This window comes from Muscardinus avellanarius (genome assembly GCF_963383645.1).
Source record: "Muscardinus avellanarius genome assembly, chromosome: 4".
NCBI classification, from domain to species: Eukaryota; Metazoa; Chordata; class Mammalia; order Rodentia; family Gliridae; genus Muscardinus; species Muscardinus avellanarius.
Window position 1 is genome coordinate 133816947 of NC_137789.1, and position 12516 is coordinate 133829462.

The 12516-nt window shown below is 60.4% G+C and overlaps 1 protein-coding gene across 1 annotated transcript; it reads left to right on the forward strand.

The window, feature by feature from the left end:
- Positions 1–1031: 1031 nt before the first annotated feature.
- On the forward strand, positions 1032–6145 carry TLX1 (T cell leukemia homeobox 1; the record flags this gene model as incomplete). Its single annotated transcript, XM_080694091.1, has 3 exons — positions 1032–1617; positions 3655–3856; positions 5923–6145. The coding sequence occupies 3 exons, from the start codon at positions 1032–1034 to the stop codon at positions 6143–6145; spliced, it is 1011 nt and encodes a 336-aa protein (XP_080550217.1).
- Between the last annotated feature and the right edge of the window lie 6371 nt (positions 6146–12516).

Below are 12516 nucleotides of genomic sequence, written 5' to 3' on the forward strand. Positions count from 1 at the left end.
GCTGTTGTGATTGCTTCTAGCCAGGCATCTGTTTACTTAAAAGGAGAGGGGTATCTTGAGAAGCGGACACTCTGGCAGTAAGCCCCAAACCAATTCCCTTGACTTGTACCTTCTCTCAGGAAGCCTTCCCTTCTTTAATTTCTCTGATGAGGCTGAGTTGGGGTGATCACTGATTCTTTTTAATCAAAATATAGAGCCAGTTGCTCGTGGGCCCTGTTTTAAAAAAGGACAAGCCTGAACTCACCGTCCTGCCTCAGGGCCTGGGCTCCGTACCTGGGGAGTAGACAGTCTTCCACTTTCTAACAAGCCGGACTTGAAGTTGGAGTAAATCGCCTGGTTGAGTGACAGGTGTTTCCCAGCCGAGCCCTTGGGGAGATTCTCCAGTTGGGCAGGACACCATCCCCAGAGGCCTGGTGGGCTGGACTTCTTTGGCCCAGTCCAAAAATGCAGGGGTGGCTCCTGCCAAGTCTGGGAAAGGGCTCTGACTTCTCGCACCTTGGATCCATCTGTCTGTCCATCTCTGGGAATGGCCTTTTCCTGTCCTTTTCTCTCTCTCTCTCTTATTTTAAGCCTCTCACTGTGGCTCTACTCTCTTCTGCAGGAACTACTGGGAGCCTTGGTCTCCGTTCCTCCGTCTCTGGCTCCGGCATCAGTCTGGGCTCCTGGCCTCCGCTCCCCCTCCCTTCCCCTCCCCCGCGCTGTCATTCACCCGGCTCCTCTCCGCGCGCAGCCAATGGAGAGACCGGGCCGAAACGGCGAGGCTCGCTCGCACAGGGCTTTTTCGCCCGGTGATTGATGTCCCAGAGTCAACCGCGAGCAAGCAGCCGGAGAAGGGAAGGAGTAGCCGGAGAGGGGGAGAATACGGCGCCCCCTCCCTCCCCTCCCCCTACTTTAGCCTTCTGCGCACTTCGCCTCCGAGTCTCGGCGCAGCCGGGAGCCGCGGGAGCCTCTGCGCCCGCCCGCAGCCGGGTCGCCCAGCGCAGCGAGCGTCGCCGCCCGGGCCCCCCTGTGGGGCCGGGGGCCCGGCCAGCATGGAGCACCTGGGTCCGCACCACCTCCACCCGGGCCACGCGGAGCCCATCAGCTTCGGCATTGACCAGATCCTCAACAGCCCGGACCAGGGTGGCTGCATGGGGCCCGCCTCGCGCCTCCAGGACGGAGAATACGGCCTTGGCTGCTTGGTCGGAGGCGCCTACTCTTACGGCGGCGGGGGCTCCACGGCCGGGGCGGGGGCTGGGGGCGCGGGGGCCTACGGCGCTGGCGGCCCGGGCGGCCCGGCGGGAGGCGGCGGCGCCTGCAGCATGGGCCCGCTGGCCGGCTCCTACAACGTGAACATGGCCTTGGCGGGCGGCCCCGGCCCCGGCGGCGGCGGCGGCGGCGGCGGCGGCGGAGGTGGAGGCGGCGGCGGCGGCGGCGGGAGTGCGCTGAGCGCCGCGGGAGTGATCCGAGTACCCGCGCACAGGCCGCTGGCCGGGGCCGTAGCCCATCCCCAGCCCCTGGCCACCGGCTTGCCCACCGTGCCCTCCGTGCCCGCCGTGCCGGGCGTCAATAACCTCACCGGCCTCACCTTCCCCTGGATGGAGAGTAACCGCAGATACACAAAGGACAGGTTCACAGGTGAGTCCGGCCCGCGCGCCCCGCCTGGCCGTGGCTTGGGCTCTGCACGACCCGCCCCTGCTTGGTGGCTCCGCGAAGCCCCTCCGAAAGCCAGGTCACCCAGAGAGCTCCCCCAAGTCCAGCCGCCCGCCCGATTCTAGGTTTTCGGAATCCCCATGCTCGAAGAGTTCGCGCAGCTGGGGCCCCTCTGGCTCCTCCGAGAGCCCCCTGCTCCTGGAGAAGCAATCCTCGGCCCCCTCCTGGGGTCCTGGGGCCCAGGCAGGCAGAGGGAAAAGGGCTGGGACTACCTTCCATCAACAGTTGAGGCTCAGGAATCTTAAAGAAAGGGGTGCGGCGTGAACAAAATGTTTCTTCTGTCCAAGCTGGTGCTTTCTGATCGAAGCTGGGAGCCCCAGAATCAGATACGAGAAAATGACTGGTTCCCTCAACACACACACTCACGCGCGCGTACACGCAGCCTGGAGCTTGGGTGCCCGCAGTTCTGCGGGACAGCAAAGGCCCCCGCCCGAGTGAAGCGGCAAAGCCCGGGCGCTTCCTCTGGGCCGGTGGCACCGCGGGGCTGAGTCGCTCGGGGCAGCTGGCTTTTCGTTCGCTCTGTCCTGGCTCCTCCGCCCCACCCTGTTATCTCGGGGGTGAATAAGGCACCCGCCTGGCCAGGATCGATCAGTGGCTGGAGGACGGCTCCCGGGACCATTATGCACGAGGTGACGGCTGGAGGCTGCCTCTCGGCGCTTTCCTCCGCGGCCCGCCGGGCTTCCGCTCCAGGCACTCAGCTCTGGCTCTGGAGTGGCCCCTTCCCCTTCCTCGCACTTCCGGTCCCCTGGTTCCAAGACCACGATCCACCCCTGGGCCGGGCTGGCAAACCCCGCTGCTCCCCAGCGAGGAATTGGGCCCTAGTTCACCGCTGGGCTTTAGAGAGGGGAGGTAGGAAGCCAGGCTGCTGCTGGCTGCAGCTGGGACTCCGGGGTAGGGCTCCAGGGCCCAACTGTGAAAGTGTGTGTGTGTGTGTGTGTGTGTGTGTGTGTGTGTGTGTGTCTCCACAATGGGAGCAGCAGCTTAGAGCTAAACGTGGCTAAGTGACCCCAGCACCCAGTGGTCCTGTTCAGGCAGCACTAACAGGGAAATCTCTCCTGGAGCCTGTGATCAGATCAGTCTAAGGGATAATAACAGAAGTGTGTGTGTGTGTGTGTGTGAGGGGGGTCAGAGGCAGAGCAGCTGCTCACTGTGGGCCTCAGGGAAGGGCCCTCACTCTAGGGGCCCCACTATTCCAGCCTTCGTGATGTAAGGCCTGAGCAGTAAGGCTTGTGCCCACCTCAGCCCCCTACCAGACCAGACCACTCTTGAAGGGCTCTGCTGGAAACTCCAAGTGGGCCCACTCTCCTGGGGAGACATAAATCAGGATCCAGGGGCAGTGAAGTGGTGGACTCCGCATCCTGGGAGTGTATGTGTGTCATCTGTGTATTTTACATATCTATTTATATGCATGGTCTCTGCACAAGCCACAGCCAACCCTCATCCTGTGCTGGGGGGAGGTTCTGAGGGACTGTATGAGCCTTTTGTAGTCCTGTGTGCGTTGCTTGTTCAGGTGTGCATGTCTACCTGTTTGGGTGTCTGGCACTGTAAGTTTGTGCCTGTTGTATGCTATGTGTCTGTGTAGGGCTGGGATGGAGGTCAAGACCCAGCCTCCGGGGTTTGATTACCCTCGGCTTTTCCCAGCCTGGAGGCCAGGGGCTGTGACCTTTAGCTGGCCTCGGGTCCCTGGGTGGGGAGAAGGGATCAGGGAGGCCACTGGACTCCGAGAGCGGGGCAAGGGAGGCCTCGGCCTGGCGGGCATGAGGGGCCCTCTGCGGGTCGTGGAGCTGGAGCTGAGGGCTGCTGGGAGGATCGTGGCCTTTCTTAGGGGTCCAGCCGCTACACTCGCGGACTCGCGGGGTGTTGGGCCTGGGACGCCTCCTGACGCTCTGCCGCTTGCCTCTGCCGTCTGTCTGTCTCCCGCTCCAGTGGCCCTCTCACCCTTCACTGTAACACGCCGTATAGGTCACCCCTATCAGAACCGGACACCCCCCAAGAAGAAGAAGCCGCGCACGTCCTTCACGCGCCTGCAGATCTGCGAGCTGGAGAAGCGCTTCCATCGCCAGAAGTACTTAGCCTCGGCGGAGCGCGCCGCCCTGGCCAAGGCGCTCAAAATGACCGACGCGCAGGTCAAAACCTGGTTCCAGAACCGGCGGACGAAGTGGAGGTGAGCGTGCAGGGAGGCCGGCTGCGGGTGGCGCAGCCTCTAGCGCCCCGGGCGGCTCGTTCGCGGCCTCTCTCGGTGCACACTCTCCCTCCGCTCGCTGGTTTTTGATCGTTTCTGCCGAGCAGGCGCGGGCCAGGCTCGCGGGGAGCAATAGCCGGGTGGGGCTGGAGCTCTGGGTCTGTTTTAGCCGCGGCGTCTGGACTTTCTGGACAGCAAGCTCCGTGCCAGTGTAGACGCGGCTGGTTTCTTCTGCCGTCTGGGCAACCCGGCGTGTTAGAATACTGTGTAATCCGGACGTCGGGGTCCAGGGAATCTTCAGGGACTTTTTGATGGCTCAAACTCGCGTTTACGGGAGAGATCTGCCTCTGACCCAGGGACGCGGAGGCAGAAGGGCCTGCCCAGTTTCTGCGCTCCAGCCGGACTCGGGGCGAGGCCCGCGGGGCCCCAGGCCGCGGGCTGGGCCGTCTGACTGCCTCCTCCCCAAGCGGCCGGCCTCCAGGAGCGGCCTCCACCCGGGAACGGAAAATCAATCCGAGCCGGCCGCGGAGGGGTGTCGCGGGCCCCACTGAGGGGATCAATTAGGAGCAGATGGTGTGTGTGAGACAGAGACATTTTCTCCTCCTGTCACAAACGACAACTCCACTTACTACACACTCGTCCCCCCTCCCCCCGCATGCATATACCTCGACCCCTCGTTTTGGCCCTCCTCTGTCCTCCACCCTCACGACACAGAGCGCCCCGCAGTCCCGGGAGCCGCACTCCCTGCGCCCCTGCGCCCTTCCCGCACCTGGCCGCACCCTGGGCCCCGCTGGCCGCGGGGGCGTCCCGCGCGCTCAGGCCCCGGGTGGGGGGGCTCGAGAGCCTGCTCTGAGCCGGCGGCGCCGGGCCGGGCGGGCCTGGGGCGGGAGGAAGGAATTGGAGTTTCCTCTTTTTCTGAATGAAGCCGAGGAATCTGCCCGGGATTCCGCCTTGGGGCCACAAAGGAAGCCGGGGCCGCGAGTCTGCCGCCCCCCACCAGCATTCCTGCGGCCCGGGCCGGGCCGGGGCGCGGCGTCCGCCCTTTGAACGCTGGCGGGAGACGGAGCGAGGGTCGCCCGGCTGCAGATTAGGGGAGGGAGGAAGGCCGGCGGGACCCCTCTCCTCCCCCGAGGGTTGGCGGCCGGCGAAGAGAGGTGGGGAGCGCCCAGGAGAGGCACACAGATAGACGCCCCACCCCGGGGAGACGGGAGGAAGCCCGCCGCCTGGAGAAGCCTTGTGCACAATAAAGGAAAGGCTGGGTGGTTAAAACCGCCATTTTCGTTTCGAACAAATTCTAATTCAGAGAGAACGAATGGGGTGGGGATGAGAGAAAACAGGAGAAAAGACGGGGCGTGTGGAAGAGAGACCCTCGGGCAGTTTGCGAGGCGGGGAAGAAGGGGAGAGGGGGGGCGGAGAGGCCGCGCCGAGGAGGCCCGAGCAGGCTCCCCGCGGCTTCATCGATCGCCTACAAATTGCTTCTGGAGGCCCCGGGGACTCCCATTAGGTCTGTCCACCTTAGAGACAGACGTTTGATCTCAGTTGACAGGGTGGAGGGCGGCATTAAATGGAATAAGTGAGTCATCGCCTTCTGAGACCGCCTCGGAGGAGGCCGGTGGGCCCGGCGGGAGCCCGGCCGGGCGCGGGGCTGGGGCGCGGGGCCTGCGGCCGGGAGGGCTCCGCAGAGGGAAGGAGAAGGGAGGTCTGTCTGCTGGCCCGGGCTGGGCGCTCGCATTCTTGCGGGGAGGTGAGGCCCCTCGGGCTGGGGATGGCGCCCGGCTCCCTCGGGGGACGGAGAGGCGACCTGCTCGCCTACCACTGGGCGCTGCTTCGCCCAGCATTTGGACCCGGCGGACTTGCCCACTGCTCCGCGGGATTCCCGGGCTCCGTCCACGTGGGGGCTTTTCACTCTCTATCAGAGTCGGGACCCTCGAGAGAAGGGCCAAAGGGGCGCGGGCCGAGCTGGGGTGCGCGACGCCGAGGAGCGCGCGGCCGAGCCCTCCCGGGAGCCGGGTCGGTGCCTCGGCGGTAACGGCTTGTTCCCGGTGCAGGCGGCAGACTGCGGAGGAGCGCGAGGCCGAGAGGCAGCAGGCGAACCGCATCCTCCTGCAGCTGCAGCAGGAGGCCTTCCAGAAGAGCCTGGCGCAGCCGCTGCCGGCCGACCCCCTGTGCGTGCACAACTCTTCGCTCTTCGCCCTGCAGAACCTGCAGCCGTGGTCTGACGACTCCACAAAGATCACTAGTGTCACGTCGGTGGCCTCGGCCTGCGAGTGAGCCTGCCCGCGCCCCCCTCGGGGACCCAGGCCGATGGACCCGAGAGCCAGGACTCTCCTGCAGCCCCCACCCCGGACTGCGCGGGAGGGGAACGCGCGCCCCCTGCACCGGCCCCCACGCTCCTGCCGGCAGTGTTCTGTCTTTGGTGGAAAAGAAAAGAGCGCTGGGAACAGGGACGCACAGCCCTTCCCCAGACGCCTGCCAGATCCCAGGCCCACTGGAACTGTTTAGAGTCCTCTTAGTTTTCTTCTACTCCATTTTATTCTGATTTTAGCAAGGGATCCAGAGAAAGAGAGAGCGAGGCAGAGGAGGAGGTGGAGTTTCTGGGAATCTCCAGGGCACACAAACCCCTCTCTGCCCCACTCCTCACCACACACACGGACACTCAGAGGTGATGCCTCAGCCCTCCGCATCACCCCAGAGCCACCCATGGGACCTATGGCAGAGTCATGCACACACAGGGTCACAGCCTTCACACTGCGAGCCATCTCTATTGGGCATATGCCAAGGGTGACCCAGACTCATCCTCAATAGCATGGCCTCCCCCCATACACACAAATACCAAGCCGTGGCCCCCTGGTGACACACTGCCCCCCACAGCTCCACTTGGCCCCAGGGCCCCGCACCTCCCAGCCGCACCCAGGTACGCACAGACAGGTTTTCACACAAATTCAGCCCATTTCTCCAGATCCTGTTTGTAGGGGGCGGGTTAAGTTATGCACTTAATAAGGTGTTTTCTGTGTAACCATTTTATAAAGTGCTTGTGTAATTTATGTGAAAAAACAATAAAACCCTCCGGATCCGGAGTCAGGGCTACCTGCTCCTTGCCGAGTCCAGCATCTTGCAGGCATTTTGGGTTTGGTGGGTGAGCTGGGGCTCCAGGGGTGGCGGCTGCTACTTAGGCTTGAGGGATATATGGTTAGGCAGGGCCTTCCGGCTCTGGAAAGAGAAAAGGGGGACAGATGGAGAGAAGGCAGAGCTGAGAAGGAGCAGTTCTCTTGGGATTGCTAGTGTTTGAAAGGCTGTGGGTGTCTTTGGGTGTGTGTTTGTGTGTGTGTGTGTGTGTGTGTGTGTGTGTGTGTTAGTATGGGCAATTCGAATGTTGCTGATAGCGAATGATAATTTTTAAGTTTGTATTTGTGTATGCAATTCTTGCATGTAGATGCTTGTTTCTGCTTAAGTTGCAAATCGAAACTATCATTGTACACACAGGTTTGCAGCTGGAGATCCTCTTTTTATGTAATTGTGTGATCGTCCATTCTTGTGATTGTGTATGGATCATGTTAATGTTTGTGAGAATATATATTAGTTTCCCTTGGTGAATCTGTTTTTGGGTTAAGTGTGTGAATGTTCGTGACTATGTGTTACCTTTCATTGTATGAGTGCGTGTATGAGATTTAATCATGTGCAAGTGATATGTTTTAACTGTACAGTGTGTACTTGTGTGCCTCAGTATGTAATTGGGGAGCGAATGTTGTGAGTGTGTGAATCACTGTGGGTGAGTGTGTGTGGTTGTAATTGTGCAGTGGTGCCTGTGATGGCGGAAATCTATGGTGTATGAGCAGATACGTTGTGGGGGAACCAGCGTCTAGTGAAGTTCTGGGCCCTTCCCAGCTGACCGTAGAGACTGGGTCACACCAAATCAGGAATTAGTCAGGATTCCCTCAGGTGTGCTACGTGGGACAAGTAGGCTCCCAGCACTAGCCTGGTCTTTAGGAATCTAAAGACATGGCTTCCCAAGGACCTCCAGGGAGCCCCAGGCCCCTCAGATGAGAACGGCAGTCCCAGTACACACACCCAAAACAACTAGTCCCTGACCTACTCAACCTGTCATGGACAAACAATTGACACGGCCCTGCTTTTCTGGAAGAAGGTGAGTGGTGATTGTCTGGGGAACTCACTACCTGAGGACTAGTTGCAGTGAGAGGGTGGAAGTTTTTTGGGGGGTAGGGGTAGGAGGGGGACAGAATTTTGCACCTTGGGGGAAGAGGTTAGTGGGGTATAGGGCAGGCACAGGCCCACAGAGCTGTGTGTACTGGGGCGGGGGGGGGCACCACCACAAACCATCAGAGCCACTGTCCTCCATCCTTGCCCCAGCAACCAAGGAGGTTTGTGATATAGGGACAAAGGGCACCGCAACCTGCCACCCAAGGAAGCCCAAGGGAAAACCGGGCTGCCTGGACATAGGTTTGCTTATCCACCACTGGTCCTTGGACTCCCTTGGAGCTCAGCAAAAGATGGTTCTGGGTCAGAAGGGTTTGAAGGGCTATCCTGCACACCGGTGGTAAAGATGCCACTGGCAAGCTGTGACTTAGATGCAGGGAGAAGGTCTGGCAGAAGTACCAGGTTCTCAGTGGGTCTGCTGAATTCACCCACTGCAGCTCACAGAGCTAAGTTGAACAAAATCCAGAGATGGCTTTCCCAAGTCCCAGAATACTTTCTCCCTGGAAACGTCTGGTTGTACCCTTCATTCCCACATCGCCCGGAAACACCAATCCTGCGCCTTCTGGTGAGGTGCGTTTCTCTCCTCTCCTCCCTTGCCTTCTTTTAGACTTAGGATCCGGATCAGTGATTCTCACTTGCACCCTCCCAGAGCCCCTAGGCCCCAGGGAAGGCCAGGACCCCCAGTTCCCGAGACCCTCAAAGGCCGCCTTGTTCAGAGGACTCCCGGGTATTTTCTGACTATAGACTGTTCTGCCAAGGAGCGGGGATAGAGGTGCAGAGTGGCTGCCAGCCCAAACACAACACCTCCGAACTGGCTCCAGAGAGCTGGTGGCTCGCTGCCGCTCTCACCCTTTCCTGCATTGCGGAGCAAACAAAGTTGCCCCCTCCCTCCCTACTTCGCTCGCTGCCCACAGCCTAATGCTCACAACCAGCCGGCAGCCCGGAGCCCTCAGCCCCGCAGATCTGCCCCAGTCTCCTGAAGAAGCGGGCATTTCTCACGATTCATCCCCAGCGCTGGGAGGCAGGAGCCCAAGGCAGGCAGCCACAGGGCTACCAAACGCCGCCTGCTGCCGGCGGCCCCGGGTGGCGCTCTCTCTCGGGGACACCTCCAAAATTCCCAGATCCTTGGTAAGGCTCCCAAAAGGTGCCAGACTCCTGGGGACATTGGGATCCTTGGCCCTAAGGGACCGCGCAGGACTGCTCACTCTCCACCGGGAATTCGTTGGGACCGAATCTCTATGAATCCCGGGTCCACCGAGCGCTGAGGCGAGGGAGAAAGGCCGGCAGCTGGCTGGGTCTGCTGAGGCAGCTGCTCCAGACGCTTCCCGGGTGGGGCGGAGGCCAGAACCAATCTGCCAGAGCCAGAGTCCAGGCCAACTGCTCCAAGCAGAAAACTGCAAACTCCTGGCCTTTCACCGCTCCTGCTGGAAATGACTGGTCTTTGGTAAAAATAATAAAAAAAATACAAAAGGAATAAAGCATCTGACAACTGTGCTGGGGGGAGAAAACAAGAATTAACAAACCTGTCTGGGCAGAGAGGCCTGCTTCCTTCCTTGGCTTCAGTGGGCCAGCTCCCAGGCGAACCCTGAGCAGCTGCTCAGACCCTGTGCTGCCAGCCGGGCTGGGCTGCAGGAACCCAGGACAGGTTGGAGTCCTGCCCTGTGAAGTGGGTGGCACTCAGATAATCCAGTGTAACCTGTTAACTCTAGCAGAGCTTTCTCACCAGATCTGTGCATGGGGGCTGCACACGCACCTCCTGGGCCCTGGCTTAGCCCCCACCCCGTGAGGTGGCAGGTAGGCCTTGCTGTGGGTCCCGGATTTAGATGGGTGTCTTGATAGTGGTGCCAGTGACCTGCAGGTGGGCAAGGCAGGTCACAGACTCATTGGACACCTCCTCTGGGCTGCACAGAGCTGGAACAGCTGGGGTTCTGCAGCTGCAGCCCTGTTCCGGACAGCTGGGAGGCTGTGGCCCCGGGGCCGCCCTGGGGGCCCCTCAGCTGCAGAAGGAGACCTTCTCTCCAGCTTGACTCCTCCTGCTCCCCTCACAGCCACTTCTTGCACCCACACAGATCCCCCCCCTCAGTCCTGCTTCCTCCCAAGGATTCTTGGGAGCCTCTGCCTGCTTAGATGCACCCACAAGCTGGGCTTCCAGTCTTACAGGTAGGCAAATTGCAGGAGCTTCCACCATATTCCCAGCTGGGCTTAAAATGTCCCTGGAGGGGGGGGATGTTCAGCCCCTGCCTTGGTCAGTCCAGGGAAGCCTTTAAGTATTACCCACCTGCACCTTCCTCCAGATTTTTCCTCCTGGGGAATCCAATAAGGGCTGACTGAGGGAGGGCAGGAGCCAGGTCAGGTTTTCCAAGGAGCTCAGAGCAGACAGGGAAGAGAGGGTTTACTGAGGTTGGGGGTGGGTGGAGAATGGTGTGCTAGGTGAGCACAGGAGTGTGGGCTCCCCTGTTGTGCTGAGGGCAGGTACACACAACCTGCATTGCTGTGTACAACCTTTCATACCCTCTCCAACCATGCAACATTCAGGGTGCCCAGTGGTACACAGGGGAGCTACAGGTGAGCAATGCCAGGCACACACACATGCACACGTGGACACACGCACGCACACACACACACACACACACACACACACTGTTGGCGCTTGCGGTTACTCTCACAAGCTCACGCCTGTCACTGCCTGTCACTGCTGGGACAGTTCCTGTTGGCGGTTACCCCACGAGCGCCCCTCCTTCTCTTCTGCCTCCCTCCTCTCCAGCCTGGGACAAAGGAGGGTCTAACTCCATTCCTGGAGAGCCTGGGGCTGGGAAGTTCCTCCATTAAGCTGCAGCTTCCAGTCCTGCAGCTCCCTGCAGGAACCGACCCCCAGTGCATGTGGCCGGGTTTGAGGACATCACCCACCCTGGATTTTTTTTTTTTTTTAGGTCCCAGAGATAGAATCCAGGGGCATTCTACCTCTGAGCTACACCCCACCCCTATTTTTTATTTTTATTTTTTATTCTTGAACAGGGTCTCATTAAGTTGAGGAGGGCCTCACTAAGTTGCGGCTGGCCGGGAACCTGCGATCTCCTGTCTTAGACTCCCAAGTACTGGGATTCCAGGCGTGCTCCGCCACGCCTGGCTCACCCTGGATACTGAGCGAGGATCCCAGAAAGGCCCCAAAGGTCAGGCGGGCGCCGCCACCTCCGCGAAGCCTGAGGTAACCCTTCCGTGAGAAGTTTGGGAGAGGCGTGGGGGAAGGTGGGGTGCCCCCGCCCAGGAGGCTTGGCCGGGAGCTGCCCCGCCCCTCGCACTTTCCGTCCTGTGGCTCAGATGTGGTCTCACAGTTCTTCCGTGGTTGCGGGAGGAGCTGCTGGACCCAGAGGCTGGAGGCGGCGCGGGCGGCTCAGCAGCCATCCGGAGGTAGGAGCCGGACGTGGCCACCGCGCAGAAAACCTGGACAAGTGAGTTCCGGGCGCCCTCTAGGGGCCTCGCGGAGAGCGGCGTCGGCCGGCCGGCACCCCTGCGGGAGGCAAAATAATGAGGGAAGCCTACCGGTAGGCACACTCCGAGCGCGTGCTGTGCGCCCGGCGCCGCGCTAGGCTTCAGAAGCACCTATTTATTCTTAGCCAGCACACAATGAGATCGGTGACATTTGTATCCCGACTTCACAGGCAAGGAAAATCGAAGCTCCGAGATGTTATGCAACAAGCAGCTGGCGAATGGCGGTGCCAGAGTCCCCACTCAGCGGTCTAACCCTAAAGCCGAGGTCTTCGGGAGGGATGGCCAGGTGCAGGGTGCCATGGATTTGGGGAGGGTTGCAGAGGAGACTCCCCCTCAGGACTTGGCTTGTGGAGGGAGCCCTCAGGCCAGCAGCGTTAGGGTTCGCTCTAGAGACAGGGGAACTCGCCTTCAGTTTACCATCTTCGTAGTGTGCTGGACGCCCCCTCCCCCACGCTTTTCTGGCGTCCAGCGCCCGCTCTGCCAGGCCTGTGAGGCCACCTCCAGCTCCCCCACCTACGCAGCTCTCCCTCTGGGCCTTCCCAGCCAGGCTTGCTTCCTTCCAAGAGTCCCTGGAATGGAAAGTGGTTCTACTCCCTTCTACCCTCTCCCTTCCCTGCTCTGGGTCAGCTGGGATGGGAAAGTCAACTAGCCAAAAGAAAAAAATAAAAGTGAGTTGAGTGTGGTGATGCCGGGACTGGAGGATCACAGTTCCGAGGGCAGCCTCAGCAAGCAGTGAGACTCTCATCAACCTAGCGAGACCTTGTTCCAAGCTAAAAAAAAAAAAAAAAAAAAAGGGCTGGGGATGTAGCTTGGAAGTCGAATGCCTTTGGGTTCAATCCCCTGTACCAAAAAGAATAACAAATAAATAGAAATGAAGGAATCACGTTTTATTAGACAAAAGAATGGAGAAACCAAAAGGGAAATCCTTCTCCCCTTTT